The sequence below is a fragment of the Hippocampus comes genome, unplaced genomic scaffold (genome assembly GCF_001891065.2).
Source record: "Hippocampus comes isolate QL1 unplaced genomic scaffold, H_comes_QL1_v1.1 scaffold109, whole genome shotgun sequence".
Classification (NCBI taxonomy): domain Eukaryota; kingdom Metazoa; phylum Chordata; class Actinopteri; order Syngnathiformes; family Syngnathidae; genus Hippocampus; species Hippocampus comes.
This window is the reverse complement of record NW_017805274.1, coordinates 81,022-106,413: the sequence shown is the minus strand read 5'-3', so window position 1 is coordinate 106,413 and position 25,392 is coordinate 81,022. Positions and strand designations below refer to the sequence as shown.

Below are 25,392 nucleotides of genomic sequence, written 5' to 3'. Positions count from 1 at the left end.
TACGACCAGATGAGTCCACAGGCAAAATTGGGAGACGCGGAGTCGGGGAAAAAAAAAAAATTACACGGAGTGGCAAGCTGTTACGACTCAATAACGCAATTCGCATTTCAAGCGCCGGCGTTTTTGTTTTATGAGGACGTGATTAGCATATGTTTTGTTGACATAAATTTCAAATTTACGGCGCTTGTCAAAAGTGACTGTCGGACAAAGTCAATTATTAAGCTGGCAAATGGCCTGAGAGAGTTTTATGTGAACTTCCTTAATGGCTGCAGTCAGTCTGTTTCAAATCACCCGCATACACACAAGCACTAATCATGTATTTCAGATGCACTACATGAAAGCCGGCACTTAGAAAAGAGACTCGAGCGCGCGTATATCTCCGAGCGGACTCATGAGCTGCGGCAATTTAGTATCCTTTTACATCTCATTAAACTTTGCCGCGGTTATCAATTGTGTGATGCGGCGATAGATGATGCGCTCTGCGAGAAAGCACCAGTCTGTAAGCGTATATAAAATGCTTGTTAAAAGTTCGCTAAGTGTGTGAAGTCGGAGTCTACAAATCTCGTGATGTTTTCCATCGCGCTGTATCGTTTCGGTTTGATGTGTTTTGGTTTTCCACTTTGATGTGGCCTATCACTCGCTACCGTGCGAATAATCGTGCAGCGCAAGGTGGCATCCATGACACTCGCCCCCCCCGGAAAGCCTCCCGACTAATCCGGGTCATGGCAACCCTGTGACAGCGGCACTTCCTGTGCCGTCCAGTTACACCTACTCGGGCTTTGAACCCACGCCGCCACAGCATGACCGGTTTTGAAGATGAGGGTGGGAGGGGGAGGTTTTGCTCATGGACACTCACACGGCGCAAGATGGCATACGTCGCAGTTCGAAACGGTAGCATTGGAACAATAACGGCATCACCAGTCACAGGCCGCTGCCAGTCTATGCACCTTCAGGTAACGTCGTATTTCCATGAGCCATCGCAGTTTAAGCACAAGACGCTCGCCCAGCGACGCACGCACACACGCTACATTGATGTTGAGGCCACATGGCACGGTTCCCAATTGGAGTGGCCTTAATAAGACCATCCGTACCTTATCAGTTCTCCGTCTGGGCGACACAATAGTCAGATTGAGGGGCAACACAAAAGGCCTTTGAAAGGGCTTTGTGCGCCGTGTGTGTTGCGCTTTACCGCTTAAGTGTGTTTTTCTCTTATCTTCGCAAAAGTGTGTACTTCACCTATGATCCTTAACGGGGGGAAGAGAAAAAAAATTAAATCCGGCCTTTGTCCGCTGCCTTTTGTCCACCGTGTTGCTCGTTGGCGAATGCGTGTCGTGCCGACGGACATTTTGTCAAAGGGAATTACAGTCATTTGGATTCAATTTATCTTAAGTCTCTGTCATCCATCGGGCTCATTTCAAGACGGGTGGGCGGATGGAGCCACGCTTGCACCCCCCCTTGACCATCCTGACGCCGTTGGTGCACCCCGTCTCAATTCCTTATCGAGAAAGTGCAAATTATTTATTTATTCATTTATTTATTTGAAGAAATGTAGTTCACTTCTGCAGCCCCAGTTTGTGAATTCTTGTTCAAAACGATAAAAAAAAAAACAGCACTCAAGGACCATGCCAGACCTTTCTCTCTCATTTCCATTGTATTAACTTGCCTAATAACATCATGATTTTTCTTTCGAAGAACAACATTCCATATAAGCTGAGAACAGGGCGTGCCTTGTGATTTACAATAGACACCTGTGAGAGGCTGACAACAACGACAAAAAAAGAAAAAGAAAAACGTAATCTGAAATTGCTCAGCAATTAAGTCTACAGTTGTCACTCCCCAAGATTAGTATTAGATGCTGGATTGAACAGAACAGAGCAGGTGTCAACAAGTTGTAACAACCAAGGACCTGTTCTGCCCCCCCCCCCAAAATAAATAAATAAATGGATGGGACATTGTAATTTCCTGGTACTTGATATGCAAAAAAAAAAAAAAAATGTTAGAATCAGTGCCAAAAAAATGAACTACAAAAGTTGACTTTCGTCTCCGATTAATAGAAGTTCCGTTCTAACAGCGGCGACGTAACCACACTTGGACGTAAGTTGAAATACACCATAGTCAAGCAGTTGTAAAATCAAAAGGACAATACATATTTGTAAGATAACTATTTACTGATCGTAAATCTAGAAAAAATACCCAAAGACAATAAATATGGCAAAAATTGAGTATGCCTTCTTGTGCTGCGTGACAACGTATTATTTCGCTGTGTGTCATCTCGAAACGCTGCCTGCTCGAACCATCATAAATTGAGGAACTCTGATCGTTGGTACGCAATTTGCTTCTTTCGATTTTCCGGCGCACCGGTATGGTCACTCAAGTCCTGTGCTACGCCCACCACAGCCTCTTGATTGCTTGAGAGAATTTTTCGCAGTACCTAAAACCAGACATTAAAAAAAAAAAAAAAAAAAAAACACGAACAGAGCATTTGATGTTTGCGTTTCTTGATTACAGCTAGCATGACGCACGAAACGGCATCGCAGGCCATGCCGAAAGTTGTCACTTGCGGATGGTACGGTGGAAAATAAACGCGTTTCACTGGATGTACGGCGGAGGAAATTACTTCCAGTACGGAGGTGGGAGCTCGTGTACAGCCTGACGGGATAAGGTCAGGCGCCTCTTCAATGTAGCCTAGCCTCGCTTGATTGTTATTGATTCGTCCAATTACGTGTATGACCGGAGACCGCCCGGATACAACAATTCCAGTTCCTCTTGTCCTTCTTCCTTGAACCTCACCAAGGCTACAACATTGCACCGTAATTGCGCCTTTTATTCCAAAGGCACCCAGCACGAAGCGCCGATGTTCCCGAGCCGTGTCGCTAACTTTCCCGAAGCCTTTTCGCGCAATCATTTGCATTCGACGTGAGACATCAATCAGTTTTTTTTTTGTGGGTTAGAGTGGCACCGCCACCGCCTGCTTCGGCTTCGCTGAGGGACGCCAAGATGGATGGCTGTCATCTCCTCGCCCGAGCTGAGTGGATCGCTTATAAAGGACGTTGTTTTTTATTTTATTTTTTTTTTTTGTTTGTTTTTTTTTTCCCCGGGAAATTTACTCGGCTGATCGCTCAGCCGAAGGAGACTTGCAAGTTCATTTTTATTTGACATTTGTTGACATTTTGTCTTCGCTCGCCTGCCCGACGTGCTCACTGGCTACAGCGGGTTACACGTTGCGCAATACGATGAGAGCCACCGGACGAAACATTTTCAACGTGACATCTCCAAACTGCCAAAATGAAGTCGGTAACGGCCCTCCGCGGAAGCAATGTGAAGTGATCAGACCCGGGTATCGTTTCTCTTCAAGGATCAAGCTTTGAATGTGTCAACTCCGACGATAATCAAAGCTGTGTGTGTGTGCGTGTGCGTGCGCACGCCTTTCTCAAGGCGTCGTGTTTGAAGATCTCTCCGGGCTCAAGGCGACTGTGGCGGTTGTGTGGCAATCGGTGTCACCTTAATTGCTTTAGAGCACTTTCCGATATCTCTCAACAGTTTTACTGGCTTTGTTCCGAGCCCGACGCTCTGTGAGAAATTTCGTCACGGAGCCCCTTTGGCGAAGGCCAGACTTTGTGTGTTGTCACATGTTATTTAGTTAGCTAACCTTCAAGGCCTTCTCGCCCCCCACAATCATATATTGACCCCTCGTCGTGTCTGACCTTGGGAGTTTAAACTGTTACAGCTTAACGTCGGCGATCGGATTCCTCCCGTGAGCGTCGAGAGCGCTAATCAAAAAGTGGCCCCTTGAACGCTCGGAGAAGTGTTGAATAAATCTTTCTGTTTGGCTTTATGGCTCCTTCGCCATCTGCGGCTCGTTGGATGCGGGGAGTTAATAACGCCTGGTGTTATTTACAACGCGCGTTCGCGGTCGGCGGGCTCGCTGCGAGACGGCCGGCGCGACGGCGATTTGGACCCCGATGCGTCTGTTGAATCATCCCGTGATCGCCTGAGGTACTGACATGTTTTTTTTGTTATGTTTTGTTTTTCTTGCTCCCTCTTGCTCGGTCCGCAGGAAGATGCACAGTGGAATGAAGACCTACGGTTGTGAGCTGTGCGGCAAGAGCTTCCTGGACAGCCTCCGTCTACGCATGCATCTGCTGTCTCATTCAGGTGAGCGAATCAAAGCAACCTCTGCTCATAGAACGGGGAACTCGCCTGCTTTGTCTCACTTAGACAACTCAAGGGGTGTCCAACTCATTTTAGTCGTGGGCCAATTTGGAGTTACGTCTTCCCTCGGAGGGACGTTACGACAGTGAAACCACAAAAGTATTACTTGTACACAACAAATTCATTGATTACTAGTTTTGAAATCAGTCAAGCCAATTATAATAGTTTGTTCAATTATTGTTCACGTGAGTGTAAACTGGGTAACAAAATTATTGGAAAATCTCAACGTTATTTATGACACATGACAATTTGACATTTCGGCACAGATGTTAGCAAGTTGACACGCATGATTTGCTTTCGCGGGCCACGTAAAATGACCTGGCGGGCCGGATCTGGCCCCCGGGCCTTGGGTTGTGGTCTGTGGGACGGCCTAAGGAGCTCTCGCAAGTGTAACCTCAGATGTGCCTGTGCAGTGTCACCGCCCCAGTTCACACGTTGCTTTTTTTTTTTTGTTGTTGTTGTTGTTTTGTTTTTTCAATGACTTTTATGGGCCTTAAAGACAAATCGGAACAAAGCACATGGTGATTTCTGTTCCGCCGAGCGACCTGAGACTGCAGGTTTCTAATGCAGAGGTCGTGTTGAGCGAAAGTGTGGTGCAGTTTGATGATCAGTTAATCGTTATTTTTTTTTGGGGGGGGGGGGGGGGATCGGCTCCCAAAATCCTGAGTGTGCAAAGCCTGATGGTGTGATCGCAACATCGTTTTTGTGTGTTTTCGAGTCTTGCAGGGGAATGATAGCTTGTACTCGGCCGTCGGCTTGTACTCGCTTCAGCGACCGGCGTGTATTCGGCGCGGGCGCCGAAGAGTGCACAAACTTTTCTTTTTTTTTTTTCGCGAGCGACAACTGGCGCCCGTGTTGCTTCTGAGGTAGTTTTTCGGCTGATGAAAGAAGCGAGAGGAGCGCTTGTGCTGCAGACAGGCGACGGTTAGGGAAGAGACGGTGCCACGGCAAAGATTCTTTGATAGTTTTTCTTGTACACTTTTCTTCTCCCCCACTCTCTCTCTCTCTCTCTCTTTTTTCCGCCTCCACCGTTTTCTAACTTTCAAGGCTTTTCTTGCTCTGACACGGCGTCTCCATTTTTACTCGCTGTGTAATGATGACACTTCGCCGAGTCCCAAACGCCGCCGCCGCCATCATCATCCTTCAAGCTGGCTTCACAGCCGACAGAATATCAGAGAGATGAAGAGAGAGAGCAGAGCATCTCTTTGGTATGCGACGCGTGTTGTGGATGTTTCACCAAGCAACAGTGCGGCTGTCTGCTCCCGCCCCTCCAGTCTCTCTCTACCGCCGTGTCTCTCTCTCTTTGTGTCTATCTCCGTCTATCTGTCTGTCTGGATTTTTTTTTTTTAGTTACCTGTCTGTCTGGCTGTGCCGAAAGAATCTCTTTGCCAACCTGCCCACATGTCTTTCCGCACATGCCTGCCTATCTGTCTATTTGTCTCCCTGCTTACCAAAACTAGCGAGCGATCTTTCTGTGTGTTCTTTTCTGCCAGTTTGTCTACCGAAACGACTTTCCAAACCTTTTTCTTCTCCTGTCCCTCAGCCAATGAGCGCCCAAACTGTCTGCCTACCCTAACCGTGTCCCTTCAGTTGCATTCTCAAATTTGGACTTGGTTTCAATCGCGTTGACCGGTCGTGTAGGCACCTGTCTGCCCTTTCCGATCCATCCACCTGACCTACCCGTCCGTCTGTGTCTGCTTAACGCACCAGCTAACTATCTTTTGGTCTATCTCTGTGCCCATCTTCCGACCAATCCTTCCAACAGGTCGCCTACCCAACTGCCTCCCGAACAGTCCCGTCTTTCTTCTCGGTCTTGCCACCCTCCGATTTGGTTGACATGTCTGTCTGATTCGTACAGATTTTCTCTTTCTGCGCTTGTCTGTCTCCCTGCCTCTTCACTTGTCTCTCTGCTTGACGCGTCAGTCTTCCTGTCTTCCTGCCTGCTTACCATGGGCAGGGCCATCGTGAATTTGGGGGAAATATGTTCATTCTCCCGAACATCCGGTGTATTTCCGGGTCGGTCCCGTGCATCACTAAAACCTGACCTGAATGTCTGCCTGCCTATTTAATTCCTTCCTTTTTTTTTTCTGTGCACATGTCTTCCAGCCTATCATTCTTTCTGCCTCCGTCTTGTTTTCTGTGTCTCTCTCTGCCTGTTTGCCAGCCCTGCTTTCCTGCCCAGCTAACCTGTCTGTGTGCACACGTTTGTTTGTGGACGTTTGGCCGGTGTCCCGTCTGGGCTGTGTGCCACCACTCAGGGAGGGTACAGTATGTACAGTCTACTGTGTGCCAGCCTGTTTTATTTATTTTTTGGCCCCCCCCCCGCCCACCCTCCACTCCCAGCTTGTTCTGTCTGCTCTCGTAATGTCATTGAGTTATAACATCCACCCGAGAGCTAAAAGTCTGCGCCGCTTCGGGGTAGTACTATTCAACGGGTTCTACTCGTGCGGTTTGCAGAGCTTGCGGAATGTCTCCACTTGTTGGTGAGATTAAGTCACCCGCTGATTATATCACGGCCTTGCCTGTTACGTAACTTTTTTTTTTTTTATTGGATTGCGTTCAAACAACTGCCAACGTTTCATTTGTTCAGCTTTTATTGAAAGAATAAAATAGAGACATTCCAGTCCTTGCGTACAGTTTGTGTTTAACTGTCACTGCTTGTTCGTGAGCGCCCGCAAAGCTCTCGAAATGTTCCAGAACTCTTTCTTCATTTGGCCCGTGCTCGTAAAGTGAAAAGAAAAAAAAAGGCAAAGAAAACAAGCTAGTGCGAGATTAATGTTAGACCAAATGAATAAATCTTGAAAACTTCTTGCAGCATTTGTAATGTTTGGCAAACACGTTTCCGACTTCCTTGGCTGCCGCGTTGAAATGTTCCATAAATAATTCTTTTTGTTTGGTTTTGTTTGCAAAATAACCAGTTCTTCCAAACCACACCGACCAAGGTCCTTTTTTTTGGTTTTATTCAACGTTACGTAATCAGATTGCCAGATTGTCCCGAAAGGCCTGTTGGCAATGAGCAGGCAGCCCAAAATAGCAAGAGTGTAAATTGGGAGCATTCAAATAAGGGAGAAAGAGAGAGGTTCAATTCTTCTTCTTCTTCAAAAAAGATCAATCAAATATAAATGTATCTTTGTCTCGCACTCCCGTCGCTCTCGCTTTTTGTGCGTGCGTGTGGCGGTGGCCGCGGCTCGGCAGTTCCCTCACGCCGATGACGACACGTTTGTGCCGGCAGGTCTGGATGTTCTGCCAGCATACCAGAATTTATGATCGCTCGCAGATGTGAGTCCAGGAACACACTGTACTGTGCCCAAACCCAGAAATTAATGAAACTTGACTGCCTTCCAGGCCACAAATTCAGAAATGTGTGTGTGAGAGAGAGAGGGGGGGGGGGGAGTCCATCTCTGAAAAGCAAGTTGCAGAAAAAGAAATAGTTCAAAAGAAAAATGTAAGTACAGCCAGAGGACAGTTAATAATTTTTTTTTTGGAGGGGGGGGGGGCCCAGCTGATAATTCATCATTCGTTTCTTCCAATCATACATCTCGCACCAGGTTGTGATGTTCTTTTTCTTCTATCCCATACTTAAGCTTTGCGGTTGAGGTGCGAATGTCTTGTTTCATGTCTAAGTTTGACAGTCAACTTCAACTGGGAGAGGCATGAAAGAAGTGAGTTGAATAAGTCGACTGTCACCATCAAGCTCGAATGTCGCAAGTTTGCCTTCGCCAGTCAAAGCAAAAATAAATAAATAAATAGAAATTGGCCGAATGACGGCTCGTATCTTCAAAAACTCCAAAGTCGAGTCACTGGTATGTTATGCCACAGCTGTGCTGCGAAGAGATTTTGTCCGATTGCTGCCAGGTTCGAAGTTTTTGTTCTCGACGCATGCTAAATGCTAAATTGCAGCTAACCCAATCTTTGTCGGTACCGTGGGCTGAAATCGCAGTCCCACGGGGCGAGATCTTAACCAAACAACCTACAATGATGTTGCAGAAATGCGTCGTGACATCTCCACTCCTGACACTGATTATTTATTCCAAACGAATCCTCTTCCTGGCGCACCTCGCAACTTGTGCAGAGGTTGCTCCCATTTCTGCCTATAGCGACGATAAACGCAACACCCGCGTCGCCATTTCCTGCGGCCCGTTCATCAAACGCTTTGACATCACGTGGAGTTGTTTTGAGTTTTGAAGGGCGGTAACGTCGCTTCCAATCCTTTTTTTTGGAAGGTTGCTAAGTAGCGTGCAGCCCTTTGCTGCGCTTAATGGGCCTGATTTGCTATTCTGCACTGATGCCAGATCTTATTTTTGTATGCGAGACAAGTGTTTTGATGGAGAGTGATTGCCGAAACGTCTGCGTGTCTACAAAGGGCCGTCTCCCTCTCCCCACCTCCGCCCGCTCTTCTCCTTTTTTTGTATCTGTTTCTCTCTTTTTGGGTCGAGACTGACTGTTTTTTTAATGTGTCCTCGCTGTACAGTACACTGTGTGCCTTCTGCTCAAAACAAGAACACAGTCGATTAAATTTTGGATTTGCTTCATCATCCCTCCACTGCCTCCCTCCCTCCGTCAGCCCAGCTGCTTTGTTGTTGTCAACGTACCATCCATCAGCTGGTATTGTTAAAGGGATATTAACATGGGGTGCGCCTTCTGGGCTTTAAATCTATTTTCAAGCGCGTTGCTTATCCGCGATACATTCCAAACTATTCCGATGCGCATCGCACTGATGTAATATCGCTGCATTAGGAGATGCCTTCCGGTGCTGAAGCATAACTTGCACAGAGATCAAATGCAACAATGACACCGCTCAATCCGTGGGATGCAATCATCAGCAAAAAAAAAAAAATTGAGAGAATGCCCTGAACGTATCGTGCTTGTGTGTGTGTGTGTGTGTGTGTGGGTGTTTGTGGGTGTGTGTGCGTGCGTGCGTGCGTGCGTGCGTGCGTGCGTGCGTGCGTGTGTGTGTGTGCGTGCGTGGTCAAAGTCAATTATTGCCAAAAGCTTGCCAATTAATTTGCTCTCCTGCAAATTTGAATGAGACTGACTGTAGAACGCACACGGTCAACAAATACTAATGCATGCAGGCAGGGCCGTGTGTGAATTTTGGAGTCATTTGGTGGGGGTGGGCAACCGCCAACTGGTGTGCGCGTAGCGTGACTTGCGACAAGATCACGAACGTGTTCCAACGCGTACCTACTGCAGTTTGATTGGCTTGAATTGTTCTCACACAAGTCCGACTCCACTCCGAATTCTGCAGTGTCATGTTTTCGCAGTCTATATCCAAACTAAGGAAATGACTTGTACTGAAAATTGAAATGAACATTTTTGTTCATGAAATAAAATAAAAACAAAAATGCATCATTTTTTTTACAACACAAACGAAAACTGCACTTACTGTAGTGTGCTTCACAATTTCAAAACGATTACAGCCGTGGTCTGAAAAAAAAAAAACTGTCTGAAGAAATGTTCCAAAATATCTTCGCAGAAGCATTCTGAGTCACAAACTTCCCATAAGTCAATGAGAGTTCTCCTTGAAACATGGTTAAAAACTTTGCTCCCTACATTACATTTGTCGTAGCGTGTTAGAAGAAAAATCACACGCAGGTGTGATTGACTTGAAATTTCGGACAACATTCCACCAGGGTGGATCATACCTCATTTGCATAAATTAACCCACGGGCCGTTTGATTAAACACGGTGGAAAAAAAAAGTTTCATTCGCCTCCAAATGTGACGAGCTGGAAATGTCTCTCACAAAAGTAGCCTCCGGAAACAAAATGGTGGCAAAGAGACAATTTGGGTGGCTGATTTGAATATGTATTACCGTGCTTGGTGTTAATAGCACATTACATCAAGAAACAACGTATGAGTGAGTCCCTGTTCTTTTGTCAGATGCCCTGGATAGACATCCCTCGAGTTTTGGGCTTGTGTGTGTCTGCGTGTGTGTGTGCATGTGCGCTTTGCATGGGCACAACACAAATCCATACTAGCCACGGGCTCCTCGCCAATCTATTTTCTGCTCAGCTGGTTTTAAATGAAGTTATTATGACTCATTAAAATGCCCACAAGCTTGTGGAAGTCGGCCAATTACCATTTAAATTTAGCCTCCTGCTCTCGCAACCTTATCTGTGTCCCTGTACTCGCCGGCTCTCATCGCCACTGTCGCCCCCACTGCTGCATCTCTCTCTCTCTCTCTCTCTCTCTCGCTCTCTCTCTCTTTCCCTTGCTCACCCCGTCTTTTTGTTGTTGTTTTTTTTTTTTTTTTTTTAGGGGGTCGGGGTGTATGTGTTTGTTGTGAATGCAAAAACAGCATTAAATAACCTCCAAACACAAACTCAGAGAGGGAAGGTTACAGAGATTCAATGATCCAAGGGAATATAGTTTGTGCTTCTTATAACAAAAGGACTGTAGCTACAAGTGCAGCCGAGATACAAAAGCGAACTGCTTTTGTGAAATTTCAAGTGGGAGAATTTTTTTTTTTTTTTTTTTTTTTTTTAAAATAGCAAGTTATCGCCAAAGTAACTCAACACTGCTCACCACCTTACTTAACATTTCAAATATGGCAACGAAAGTGATCTCGTAATGTGAAATGAAAAAAAAGCTTTTGTGAAATTTCAAGTCAGATGTTTTCTTGTACATTTCACCATCGGACCGACATCAGATTAATCAATTCCTATTTGTTTCGGGGGCGGAGGGGGGGGGAATTACCACCAGTTGAAGCTGTAACTTCGTACGGAGTGATGCCCACCATTTCTTTCTACCTTGTGGGCTGCAGGCCCGGTGTCACAAGTCCAACATCAGCGCCTCTTGTAAATTTGTCACATAGCCGAGGTTGTCATCGTCGCCCGGTTTCCGAAAGAATGCCTCGGGGGTTGTGTTGCACGGCGGCACACAGTTGAACCTTGTCCTTGTAATGATATAGCCCGCTGTCATACCTCCATACCCGCAGTGACACTCACACATGCGCGTTAGATTAGATTGTCGGCACGACCGTTTTCTTGAATCCAACCTCTTGGCATGCGCTGACATGGCCAGAAATGCTCGGCAGTCGGCTTTGACAAGTCTTCCATTGTGTAGTGACAGCCGACATACTGTAGGCATTGTATGTCGCTCAACCCTCGGGACAATTCAGAGTCGTCAGTGAACGTGTATATTATCGGAAAGTGGGAGGCGAGAAAAAAAAAAAACCTACTCAAGAACAGCGAGAAGCTAAGAGTTAAACCCAGAACCTCAGGATGCTGAGGCAGAAGTGCTGAACACTTATATGTAGTTAAGCAGTATTATTGCAATGTACAGTAACTTTAACTGTTTCTATTAAATTGTTAAAAAAAAAAAAAACACGTTAACAATGCTTTATCTTCACTTGCTGCATTGGAAATTTTTTGTGACAAATATTTGAGAAATTAAATGCTCGCATATTAGGTTGTATGAAACTTTTAGATGGATTTCCCGTACTCAGTAGCTCTCAGTGCTCCATCCTGGTTTAATCCTTACATCGATGTTTCTTTTTTTTTTGCTTTTCCATGTAACTTTGAAGAAACTGACAACCGATTTTCCAATATAAATTGTAAAGTCGGTTTTGCGTTAATACGTGAGTGCGTCGAATGAAACTGAATTGAGTCATTCCATTTTAAACTACATCTCGATATGTATCTTTTACCCAATGTCATTGAATTGAACCAAATCGAATTATTCCATTTGAAAAATCGAACCGTCCATGAATTGTATAACAGCCCATGTATTGAGTTACGTATCAAATCCTTTTTTTATCGGGCAGATACACAACCTTAATTTAAAATCCACTTCAGCACATTAACAACGGTTGAGCGAGGCATGCCAACAACTCCAAAGCTTACAACTTTTTGGGAGGAAATTGTGTTGACTCGGTGAACCTCAGCCACATTTAGCCTTTGTGTTTCCACTGTGTTAGCTTGACAATCTTTTTATTTTTTTTTTTTTATTTTATTTTTTTTCCATTTTGCATGCTGAAATCTGTTTACAATTTTGACTGAAATGTCCTGAATGCGAATCCCAGCTGGGAGCAACAAAGCGGTTGTGACAGCAAACAGCGATAAAAGTAAATATTCTCCCAGGCACTTCCTTGTTATGATCCCATTATGTAAGCCGGCAGATCGCTCTGGGAAACTTCTTAGATCAATTTTCGCAGCGCAGATTAGAACGCTTATGAATCCCATTCATTGGAAGAGCTCCCTCCTGAAACACTCTTTATATTTTGGGAGGAATGAAGAGAATGAAGTTGACAAAGCAAAGATCTGCCCGTGGCACTTTCATGTCGTGGAAAAAAGTGAAAGGAGACGACGACCTGAAGATAAGAACTGCTTTTGTGAAATTTCAAGTGGGAGAATTTTTTTTTTTTTTTTTTTTTTTTTTTTAAAATAGCAAGTTATCGCCAAAGTAACTCAACACTGCTCACCACCTTACTTAACATTTCAAATATGGCAACGAAAGTGATCTCGTAATGTGAAATGAAAAAAAAGCTTTTGTGAAATTTCAAGTCAGATGTTTTCTTGTACATTTCACCATCGGACCGACATCAGATTAATCAATTCCTATTTGTTTCGGGGGCGGAGGGGGGGGGAATTACCACCAGTTGAAGCTGTAACTTCGTACGGAGTGATGCCCACCATTTCTTTCTACCTTGTGGGCTGCAGGCCCGGTGTCACAAGTCCAACATCAGCGCCTCTTGTAAATTTGTCACATAGCCGAGGTTGTCATCGTCGCCCGGTTTCCGAAAGAATGCCTCGGGGGTTGTGTTGCACGGCGGCACACAGTTGAACCTTGTCCTTGTAATGATATAGCCCGCTGTCATACCTCCATACCCGCAGTGACACTCACACATGCGCGTTAGATTAGATTGTCGGCACGACCGTTTTCTTGAATCCAACCTCTTGGCATGCGCTGACATGGCCAGAAATGCTCGGCAGTCGGCTTTGACAAGTCTTCCATTGTGTAGTGACAGCCGACATACTGTAGGCATTGTATGTCGCTCAACCCTCGGGACAATTCAGAGTCGTCAGTGAACGTGTATATTATCGGAAAGTGGGAGGCGAGAAAAAAAAAAAACCTACTCAAGAACAGCGAGAAGCTAAGAGTTAAACCCAGAACCTCAGGATGCTGAGGCAGAAGTGCTGAACACTTATATGTAGTTAAGCAGTATTATTGCAATGTACAGTAACTTTAACTGTTTCTATTAAATTGTTAAAAAAAAAAAAAACACGTTAACAATGCTTTATCTTCACTTGCTGCATTGGAAATTTTTTGTGACAAATATTTGAGAAATTAAATGCTCGCATATTAGGTTGTATGAAACTTTTAGATGGATTTCCCGTACTCAGTAGCTCTCAGTGCTCCATCCTGGTTTAATCCTTACATCGATGTTTCTTTTTTTTTTGCTTTTCCATGTAACTTTGAAGAAACTGACAACCGATTTTCCAATATAAATTGTAAAGTCGGTTTTGCGTTAATACGTGAGTGCGTCGAATGAAACTGAATTGAGTCATTCCATTTTAAACTACATCTCGATATGTATCTTTTACCCAATGTCATTGAATTGAACCAAATCGAATTATTCCATTTGAAAAATCGAACCGTCCATGAATTGTATAACAGCCCATGTATTGAGTTACGTATCAAATCCTTTTTTTATCGGGCAGATACACAACCTTAATTTAAAATCCACTTCAGCACATTAACAACGGTTGAGCGAGGCATGCCAACAACTCCAAAGCTTACAACTTTTTGGGAGGAAATTGTGTTGACTCGGTGAACCTCAGCCACATTTAGCCTTTGTGTTTCCACTGTGTTAGCTTGACAATCTTTTTATTTTTTTTTTTTTATTTTATTTTTTTTCCATTTTGCATGCTGAAATCTGTTTACAATTTTGACTGAAATGTCCTGAATGCGAATCCCAGCTGGGAGCAACAAAGCGGTTGTGACAGCAAACAGCGATAAAAGTAAATATTCTCCCAGGCACTTCCTTGTTATGATCCCATTATGTAAGCCGGCAGATCGCTCTGGGAAACTTCTTAGATCAATTTTCGCAGCGCAGATTAGAACGCTTATGAATCCCATTCATTGGAAGAGCTCCCTCCTGAAACACTCTTTATATTTTGGGAGGAATGAAGAGAATGAAGTTGACAAAGCAAAGATCTGCCCGTGGCACTTTCATGTCGTGGAAAAAAGTGAAAGGAGACGACGACCTGAAGATAAAAGTGCTCCCATAGCCATCTGGAAGTAGCCGGGACGCATAAGGATTCCTTTTATGCTGCTAATTCCACTGGGAGGCGCGACATAAAAGACGGCACGGATGTCGTGTTATAACTGTTGAAAACAAGCAAGTGGCCGCAGAATACTAATACGCTCGGTCACAGGGACGGACGCTTTAATGTGGCAGTAAACAGCATCTTTTAAAGCCTTTTCTTGGGAGCCTTAAAGAAAGGGGGAAGCAGCGGCTGTTATCCATTTGCATCTCTGACCCGACCAGATTGCTAACAGTATCCTGTACGGGAATGCTAGGCAAACCGTGGCACGTGGGCCAGAAAGAGCAAGAGCGCAGTTTCCAAAACCCTACAAAAAACTGTTATATAACCATGTAACCCACAATTTATTTAAAATTAACTGTCGATGCTTTGAAAGGTGCTGGAATTAATGATCATTCGCACTGCAAAACGCTGTAGACAGGCTAATGAAACTAGCATCGGTGTAGCGGTGTTAGCATCGGTGTAGCAGTGTTAGCATCACCACCGTGCCTCTAACTTGTCTATTAATAAGAAACCGAGGCTTCATCAAGTCTAAAAAGGTTAAGGTTTAACACAGCAAAAGGTAAACAAAACACTCGGCTTTAGCTTTGCTAGCTCCTGAGCGTCAGTGTTGATTATTACAATACATTGAGCCAATAATCCTGAAATGAATTAATACAATCCTGCCATTTTATTTTGCCTGCATGTTAAGCCGGGTGAGGTAAGAGGAGGGGGGGAAAAATAAATAAAAATCCGTACTCAGGACATGTTGAACCCTTTGAACCACCGAGTCACCATTTGGCCTATTTCTGCCTCAGCTGATCATAGACGCGAGTGCACACACTCACACTCACACTCACACACTCACACTCACACTCACACTCACACATACACGTGCTCTCGCATGCTTTTGGCCGCCCGCCAAGACCTGTCATCGCCTCTACAGTATCACTTCTGCTGTATTTATATCCAGGGGCCCGTGCGGCAAGTTGGCAGGTCGGGCTGCGGGAGGAAGGAGGAACTGGAAAGTGTTTCAGCTGCAGGTTGCGCTTCCTCGTGCTTACAAAGAAGTTGACATTGGGAGCTGCTTATTGTGTAAGGTGCTTCGGAAATAACTCTACCTTGAAAGGTTTCCCCAGTGGACGGAAAAGAGCTTTTCAAAACATCAATAACTTCTCCTTAGAATGGAGTTGGAAATGGTCATGGCAAATAAGACGCGCTATTCCATTCATAGTTGCACAATCGTAATATTATTTAAAACATAGCAATCAAAAGTTGTTTGTATCCATAATTAACTGTTATCAGTCGCATTTCATGTCAAGATTCCACAGCCGCAGATAAGATTTGTTTCACACTCGAAAAAGCTACAACAACTTCAATAAGCAAAATAAACAGTGACATAGAGTTGTAAAACATAGTTAATCAGTGAACATTATAAAACAATAACATGAAATCATTTACCAAGGTGTAGTGCGTCGCCAAGGGGTCTCATTCATGACAGTTTTTTTTTTTTTTTTTTTTTTTTTTTTTTTACCATTCGTAATCTTAAGCGCAACAAGATAACGGTCATAAAAATATTGGGGGGAAAAAATACTGCAAAACACTCGGGCCTAATTTTCAAAAAGTGTTGCGATAAAAGTGATAAAAATTTGAACCAAATAAGAACTGCCGTGCAAGTGTAATTAACTACTGTACATTGTAAAAATTAACGGCTGTGCAGATGTGCCTCCTGGTGTCATTGTTTTGACATTCCGATTAATAAAACATTAACTGCCGTAGAACATTAAAAAAAATAAAATAAATTAAAATTCTTGGCCTTAACTTGGCTAACAATTTCAAAATGAAAATGTGAAAGAACCGATCCATTCCTGAGTGGACATGAATGACTGTCTGATATGGTCATCTTAACTTCATAAATGAGACTGACTTCGTTTAGCATCTCAAATTGTAATTTATTATTTTGTTTTAACGTTACCTAAAATGAATCCTTCCCTTACTTTGTATGAGCGAGGGTAAAAGATGACTTTGCGGATAAGAACACAGTATGGTGTCCACTGGTGGATAGTCCAGCTTCATGACGACAGTGAAATAGTTTCCCCCCTACTTGATCCGATTTGAGCGTTTGAAGACCGCACGTGTTCTCTTTTTATGTGGAACATTTCAACAGCTGCCCGAATATAACAAACATGTTAATCGACGCACCTGAGAGCTGTTAAAAAAAAAAAAAAAAGCCTCATTTGATGAACTTCCTATTTACTGTGATCCATGTTGGATGTTCTGTTTATGTACAGAAACAGATTATTGGAACCGTTAAATGCTGCCAATGCGTGGTGGTACATCAGGGTCAGGATGTTTTTTGGGGGGGTTAAGTAGCATTTACTGTATGTCATCCATCAAACTGTTTCTCTGCCATGTTTATAGACTTCCTTTTATAAATGATCCTGCTGGTTAATTTGTTGCACCTTGTCGGCCTATACTAGCTATCAAGCTAGCTGTCTCGCCATCTTGAAAGATAGCTTGTGACGGATCCTCTTTGGTGAAGATGGCCTACAAAATTTAACAGTACATCTGTTTAGCTATCTAGCTAGCCAGATATCTTTGATTCTTTTCATTTAAAAAAATAGTCTATTTATGTAACAGCTGTAGAGAGACCTTATTAAAACAAACTGTACCTTATTAAAACAAACATTTTCACAATTTAACCCTATATCACACCAAGCACATTTAAAGTTATGAAAACACACTTTTTGACACTGTAGTGCCTTGCGATTCAAGTTTAATTTGTTTTGTGACCATGTTTGTAGCTCCAAACACTCATCTCAAACCGATTGATACTGTACACTGCCATGTCTTAACTCTTCTAAGCTCATCAATACGGCACTAATGGTGTTTTTTCTTCGCAGAAGATAAAGAATCCACGATTGTGTATTGTTATATTGTCTTTCAAACGGTTGGTTCACCATTTGTGTTCAATCCATTGCTTAAAAAAGTTGGATTACTTCAGCATTAGCATTAAGCTGACGGACTGGAAAGGCTAAGCTATGTGGCTGTTTTAAATATAGGAGGCTGAATTCTCTTTGTTTTATGTTTAGTTTGACAGTAAACTTCAACTGATGATTACTCGTACAACATCTCGAAAAACTCGCTCGTTTTTGAAAGCCCCATTGTACATTTGAAATATTTTTAAAAAGGTGTGTGGTAGAAATCTGGACGATAAGATATTCTGACTATTCCTTCCTCCCTCCATTTCAACACCGTCTTCCCTCCTTTTCCAATCACTTTTATTACTTGAGTGTTTGACGCAAAAAAATGTGTGTGTGTGTGTGTATGTGTATATATATATATACACATACACACACACACACACACACACACATGACTTTGCTCTCGGGCCTCGTGACTGCAGCCTTAATAAACTCTGCCTCGCCTTTGACAATGTGTGACTTGAAAGCAGGAAATAATGGGCCCTAAACAGTAAATCTTTACAGGTTATTGAGCGGGCTAGGTGAGGGACTTGTTGGTCATAATGGCGCGTAGTTGTGAGGGGGTTGCTGGTGTCCGGCTGCCTTCGTTCTGAGACGGTTTGACCATTTAGTTTCACTGTATATAAAAAAACAAAAGTAACAGTACTTGGGGCTTTGGTCTCCTCAGTGTCGGCCAAGAATGCTCTAGCAAACAAAGCTGTGAAAGCCTTGTGTGTTCCCTGTGAGAGGTTTTTAATGAGCGCCAGCCAGGGAGCTCCTGTTACACCGCTCAACGTCCCCCAAGCCGGCAACCGAGCCCCCCGGAAAAACCCGGGGCAGACCTTACTTTTACCTGCTACTGTCTACCATTGGTGAACTTATTCTAAACGTTCGAAATGCCTGACCCCCCACTCTTCCCTCCTTCGGGGCAACAGCCGACAAGCCAAATGAGTTTTCCCCACCTCATCTTTTGCTCAGTTTAACTATAAAAAAGAATTAACAGCCCCGTAAAGGTGATGCTGCCTGCCCGGCCAGCTGTTGGCTAAGGAAACATTCTGTGGCGGTCACTGCGGCACGCAAAGTTCACAAGATGATCAGGAGGCTCGAGTGGGTCTGGTAGAACCAGGTGTGGAAATGACGTCTGAAATATATTTGCAATATTTTAGCTTGTAAAAAAGCCTCGCCAGGTCAAACGATCCGTTTTCAATGCTAACGCTGTCTTCCAATGCAGTACGTTGCTAGTTTGCACTCGGACTTGAACCGATAAAGCCGACTCGTCCATGCATCAACTTCGCCTGCGTAAATGATTAAGAGCTTGAAGTCGCTTAATCGCCAATCATGTGCCTCCCAGTGGAATTAGCATCATGCTGAAATCAACTCGCCGAAAGCTAGCAGCGCTGACGAAAGCATAGCGCACAATATGCCCAAAAATGAGACCTGTGGCATTGTCACTTGCGAAACCAAATCTCACAAAAGCGCTTTTCCATTAAAATGCTTGCCGTTATAACTTCATTCGGCTAACCATGAGTGTAGCGTCATTCAGGTGGGTTTAGATACATATATATGTATATATGTTTCATAAGGAGCCCACCCACCCTGGCGCAGCTCGCTTCTAATAATACCAGCGGGCCCCGGGGCCACGAGGGCGCCTTACTTACTTCCTGCCCTTCACACCAGGATAGCCCCGAGGGGGTGGGTTTTGCTTCGTCTATGCATCCAGCTCTTGTTTCCTTCCTTCACGTACACAACAATAAACACATGCAGGAGTGATCACATACATTTTCTTCTTTGTCTCTGGAGCGCAGACAGCAGTTGTGCCTGCCTGCGTGTGGGGGTAGGTGGGGTGGTATTGGTTGAAAGCAGAGCTGAAAACACATGGCACCTTTCACCTTTCAGGGTGGGAGAGGGTTAGTCAGGCCAAGATATTGAAGCGGGTGTGGTTGTGCGGTGGTGGCGGTGTCGGGGGGCTCGGAGGCGGGGCGTTGGAACATTTGGTCAGTGTCTGGCAAGGTCTACCGAAGTGCACTTTATCTTTTACAACCTGGACTGGATTTATTTTGTCCTCGTTGAGATCGGTTCGCAAGAGACGTTCCACTTTGGGTTCAACATGAGACTGAAACGGGAACATTTGTGCGGTTATGGCAATATGTGATTCAAATTTGGTAGCCATCAGAATCTCTCCAACTGGTGTGTTTGACGGGCCCCTGGACACAGCCCAAACTACCTTAAAATGGCAGCTTCACTCCAAAATGGCTGACTTCCTCTGCCTTGTTAGGCATGGCTCCTTCAGACTTTTTTGTGGGTCCGCTCATGATAGACCTGCCTACCAAATTTCATGTTGCTCAGTGAGACCGGTTTGTGCTTACTGAAATTTCAGAGATTGTCCTCGAGGTGCAAAGGAGGCAATTTCGGGGATTTTCGCACCCGCATTCGAGACAATGCCCTTACCGTATATTTTGGGGGTTAGAATTGCCCATCTTACATGGCTAATATTTTTGTAGGCAGACCCCTGGAAATAGTCAAAACGACATGACAGCTTCAAACCAAAATGTCTGTATTTTCATACGTGTGTTCTCTTGATTTTTTTTTTTTTTTTTTTTTGAAGTGGGGGTGGGGGGCAGGTCTTCTCATCATAGATATGCCGACCAAATTTTGTTGCTTAGTGCAAATAGCTCCCAGGCCAACACGAGACAATTTCAAGAAAGCCATCACGCCACCCAGAACTGAAAAAAAAAAAAAAAAACATTGAACATATTATGCCCAACCATGCTTGTCAGAATGAACAAAGAAGATGTTTTGAATAAAAGTGTGACTCCAGTTTATCCTTTCTCATAGCAGCCTCGAAGATGGTAGACTGTTTAGTGGCTGCGTTGCCCTGAGATGCCCCTCAATCCCTCGAGGGCTGAAAATCTCTGGAAAGGTTTGGCCCGTTCAGAGAACAGGCAAGCAAGGAATAGTGTGTGTGTGTGCATGTGAGAGACCTACGGGACAAACAAATCGGTTTTCAGGCAAACTGGATTAAGAGCCAGAATTTAAAAAAATGAAATAAAAAAAACAACAAGGGCTGAGTGATGTTGCAATCGAAACTCTTCTATTTTTGAACGCGACCTCCTGTACAAGTGAGCGTGTACCAGTGTGTGTGATTGTGTGAGTCAATATTTGTCCCGAGACGTCCCGCCTGGCGCAACAGACTGTAAAGCTGTCAAGAACGACCTGAATATTCCGTCTCCGTCGCAGTTTCCCTTTGATTTCTCCCTTCCGCTCACCGCCGACGAGTCATCTCCAGCCAAGCGCGTTTGTGACGCTTTTGATGGGCTCGTCGTCTCCGCAACCCCCCCCCCCCAAACAATCCTAGCGCCATCCCCTTGCTGACAGATCGTTTCTACTTCTCTGTTACACTGTTTGCTCCCAACATCTCATTTGTTTGATGGTTGTCGTAATGTGTCTGAGGCGCCGCGTTGGCATTGATGTTGTAGTTTGACCTAAAAATAACAATTTACCCTCCTAAGTGGAGCGCGGTCTCTTCACAGCTCTAGAAATAATCACTCCCCTAAAATTGTTCTCTAAAGTGCCATTTTAACATTGGTAATTGTTGATTAAGTTCAAGTTTAAGGATTGTAGTGCTTACCTGAGGAAAGGAGCTGAAAGAAGTGGTGACCAGGATGTGGAGGGTCCGAGCGAATTGCCTTGGTTCTTGCAGCTCCGTGGCAGGATGGAGTTCATGGTCTCTGTAAGAGTTTATTGTTTTGTTTTGCTTTTTTTGTCATACAGTCTCGTCTTAGATAAGTGGTTTACTGCAGCTGAGCAAACATTTAGTTCGTCTGTTTTGGCCACACAGTTTGTCTGCTTACCACACACGCACGCACGCACGCACACACACACACACACACACACACACACACACACACACACACACACACACACTTACTGTTTACACTATTAAAAACCACTGGGTGTGATATTGCTTGTCCAGTCACTGTAATTAGCCTTTTTTTCATTTCCCGTTTAGCCTCGCTGCCTTTCCAAATGATGTGATTGCTGAGGCCCTCCTCCCACAGGAAGGCAACGTTGCATAGGCGGCGTGTCACTTAGGAATATCCCAGAACAGAAGTGTTGGATTTGTTTTATTTTTTTTTTTCCTTCTTTGTGAACTTGACCTCCTTGCATTGTGCCAAAGTATATTTCCAAAAAGGAGTGAGAAATTGAAGGCCTGGGTGAAAAACATGATGTGGCTGGAAAACCACAAAGACAATAATATGGTCAGATATGAAGCAATGCAGAAACAGAACAAAAATGATTAGAGACGAGACCTAGTTTGTCCGTTAATGACGACACACACGCACACACACACACACGCGGGCGCACAAAAAGCGGAACAAGAAAAATGCTGCTCGTTTCATAATTTTTTTGAACGCTCGCTAAGAACTTCTTTTTGCACACAGGCTGAAGTTTTAAGATAAAATGAGAAAACCTTTATTTGTCTCACAATGGAGAACTTCCCATTGTACAGCAGCAAAATTATGAAAGGGAGAAGTAGAAGAATAAAAATCAAGTATATACATATAAAAGAACAAAAAGTATATAAATAAATATAGATTATAAAATATAAATGTAAGCATATTAAAAATGGGTGAGTGGGGGCGAGTCCAGGTTTTCAGGTCTGTCTATTCAATAGCCTGACCTTCGCTTGAAACGTTTGCAGCAATGAGTTGCGTTTCCTTCATTTACCATACGAATGTCATCCAAACTCGGTAGAAATTGCTTCTCAAAAAATCTGACTTCCTCGGGCCCATTGTGTAAAAATCTTCCAGACACACGATGGCAAAACGCTTCTCCGTGTTTCCAGATGAAAGCCTTATCGCGCTACACTGAAACTGTATCATAAACGGGAGGAGCCGACGCTCTCTCAGAAGCCAGTCAAAGGACGGCGGGTGAATGTTTCGCTGGATGTGATGGCCTACTTTGTGTCGCTACAAGCGGCGACAGGCACTCTCCCTCTGATGTTTCATTCTGAGAGCGACTTTGATGAAAGATTCCGTTTCGACTGGCGCTCCCGAAGGAGGGCATCTGTTGCAAACAATGATACCTATGACAGGAACTAGGTTGGAACAACAAGTAGCAAATTATGTGACTGTGTGTGTGGGTGAGGGGCGAGGGGCTTTTTCTCCACACACACACACACACACACACACACACACACACACACACACACACACACACACAAAATCTCAAACAGTTGGAAACCTGAAATACCACGAGGCCATGGAATGTGTGTGCTAGCAATCAGGACAATGCACTATTGCACAGGGAATTTGACATGACTCCCATGTGAGCCTCGCATTGCTGGACAATGCGTAGAACTCATGGCCCCGATGTCAAGGTCGAAATGGGAACAGCATGATTGAAAACCTCGACCTAAATCGAATACGGTCATTCACAACCACTGTGCTGCTATCATTGTCATTTCACGTATCCGGTTCGAAAGTCATGGACCACAAATAATGTCTCTTTTCATCCGTCCGTGCCGGCGACGTACAGTGAGTGACTTGTCGACGGACGAGTCCACCAATCTGTCCAACCCAAGGCGAGCAATCTTAGTCGTAGTCAGTTTCTCAGTAGAGTGGTCCTAACATGTCAAACGGTTGAGTCAAACTACTTCGCTGATCACAAAGTGTGGTGTGGAAGCATTCACAAAAGATACATTTCCCCCACCTCCGGGCAGTTCTTAACCTGAAGTGTCTCTCTTCCGTTGTGACGTCTCGTTACTGGCCCAAGATGCTGGAGAAAAATGCAGCGGAGCGGCTTTGGAGTTGGGCAGCTGTAGACAATGTTACTTATCATAGAAGAGTTCAGGTGTTTACTATGCAATCCCAAAAACAAAGCTCCAGTCAACATACAAAATGCCCAACACAAATGCAAGGACGCACTTTCGGTATTTCCCCCTTTGCATAACTATGGGCAGTAAAAAAAAAAGTCATCACAATCCGGTGAAAGTGTAACAATTCGTTTCTAGCGTTATTTTGCCTTGATTTTGTCTTTTTTCTCTCTCTCTCTTTTGTCCGATTAGATTTCAGCTTCTGTGTTGCCATGTCGGGTTGCCGCCACTGATTATTTTGCTCGTCGACTAGTCACCGATAGCAGTCGCAATTAGTCAACTAATCGGATCATGCATGTCAATTGCAGCATGTCGCACCAGCAAGCAGCTGCTCTTAACCAACGTTAGCTTCAAATTGGAGTTCTCCAAGGTATGTCCCAATTTCCAATAAAGACAATTAAGATGTTAGCACATTCGACATGTTTATAAACGATTAAATTGAAGGCAATATTGCAGCCTTAACATTTTTAACTGTCATTTGTGATGAACGGATCAGACACAAGCATGACTTGCAATTCTGGTTATAAAGAAGATATTCATTCAAGGTGCTTGTCTTAAAAGCTTCCAAAGGTTCGCCTGGTTTGCAAAAACAAAGTCCCTCGCAAATCACAGTGCACGCCAACCGCACTACGAAATGCTGACTATTGATTTAGTGCCCAAAGTGGAAGACGTTATCACTGCAGTGGCTCGATTGACAGCAGGGGCAGCCCTCCCTTGCCATGTTCTTTTTTTTTTTTTTTTGCATCTTAATATGAAATAACAACAGCGCTCACTTGTGCAACAGCTCTCCAAGGAGGAAGTGAAACGGGAAGTGGTTTTTTTCGCGCCGCTCAACAACACCTGATCGCCGCTACGTCCCGACCATGCAGCTTCTCTGCACGCGTGCATAAGCGCAGCATGCGGTTTGCGCAACTTGCAACAGGACGGGACTGAGAGTTTTCAAACGTTTTACACCTAGTGCTAATTTAAAAAATAAAAATAAAACAGTTCTCAAGTACCGCGATCGTTGACCAAAATTGAAAAACAATGCAGAGGATTTATTCCTAAAATATGTTTCATATGATTGTAAGCTACTGTAACATGATGCACAAATGTTTGAAAAGTAACATTTTGAATGTCACTACATTGCCCTTAAGATTTAAATAAGAATGAACTGTAATATTTTGCACGTTTTAACATTTAATTCAGTTTTTGCATGTTCCGTGTTTTAATGATCGATTAATTTTGAACATAAAAACATGAATTGAAATTCCAATTCATCTTTTCGGTTCCAACTCATCCAACTTTCTTTATATCATAGAAAAAAAACATCATCAACTTGCTGTGATAGAAAGCGTCGGCATAAAAGGACTGAATGACTTCTCGTCCTCATGACAGGGGATCGATGGCATTTCTCAAGCGAGAATACACATTATCTGTGTAGGTAGTTACCGACGTGCAGTGTTGGTTTTCTCTCTCATTTTCAACTCGCTTTGAACCGATGAATTAAAGTTGATAAATGCGCCTCGCCTCTCTGGATGAATGAATGCCGCATCAGAGAGAATGGCAACGTTGAATTCATTGGCCCTCGGTGGCCATGAGATCAATCTGTGCGATTGCGCCGCGCCGCTTTCAGGTGTCAACTTTGTGTGAAAAGAGCAAATTTAATTTGTTCGGGGGGGGCGGAAACAAAGAAAAAATGGCATCCGTGCCTTTCCAGAGGCTAAGATCAACACAACGGCGTCGATGGTATTGTAAAAGCGAGGTCATTTGTAGTAAATCAGCTTCGCTTTTAAAAGCCGAAATGGCAGCGGTGAAGTCTAGTGGGAGGCCATGAGGCATGCGCTAAATGGGCCAGGCACGGGGCGGGAGGCAGTTTAGTGCGGGCCGTGCCCCCCGCTTGTGGCACCAGCCCATAAATTGCGAGGAGGCGTCCGCCGAGCGCCTCGCTTCAAGGAGGATCAACTTGTGCGAGGTCGCGGCGGGGCACGAAAGAGGGGGCTCGGCGGGCAAAGCCAAGGTACACACCGGCCAGGCCAAACGCACGTCACTTGTTAGCCCGCTAGGCGCAAACGGCGGCAGGGGGGGGGCTTATGAGGGGGGGGGGGGGGTCG

At 44.3% G+C, this 25,392-nt stretch overlaps 1 protein-coding gene across 1 annotated transcript in view; it reads left to right on the top strand.

The window, feature by feature from the left end:
- Positions 1-25,392, top strand: part of zbtb16a (zinc finger and BTB domain containing 16a) — a 104,033-nt gene that overhangs the window by 40,709 nt on the left and 37,932 nt on the right. Inside the window, exon 3 of the mRNA XM_019869627.1 lies at positions 4,058-4,155. Coding sequence (XP_019725186.1) covers positions 4,058-4,155 — 98 coding nt within the window. The remainder of the gene's footprint in view (positions 1-4,057; positions 4,156-25,392) is intronic.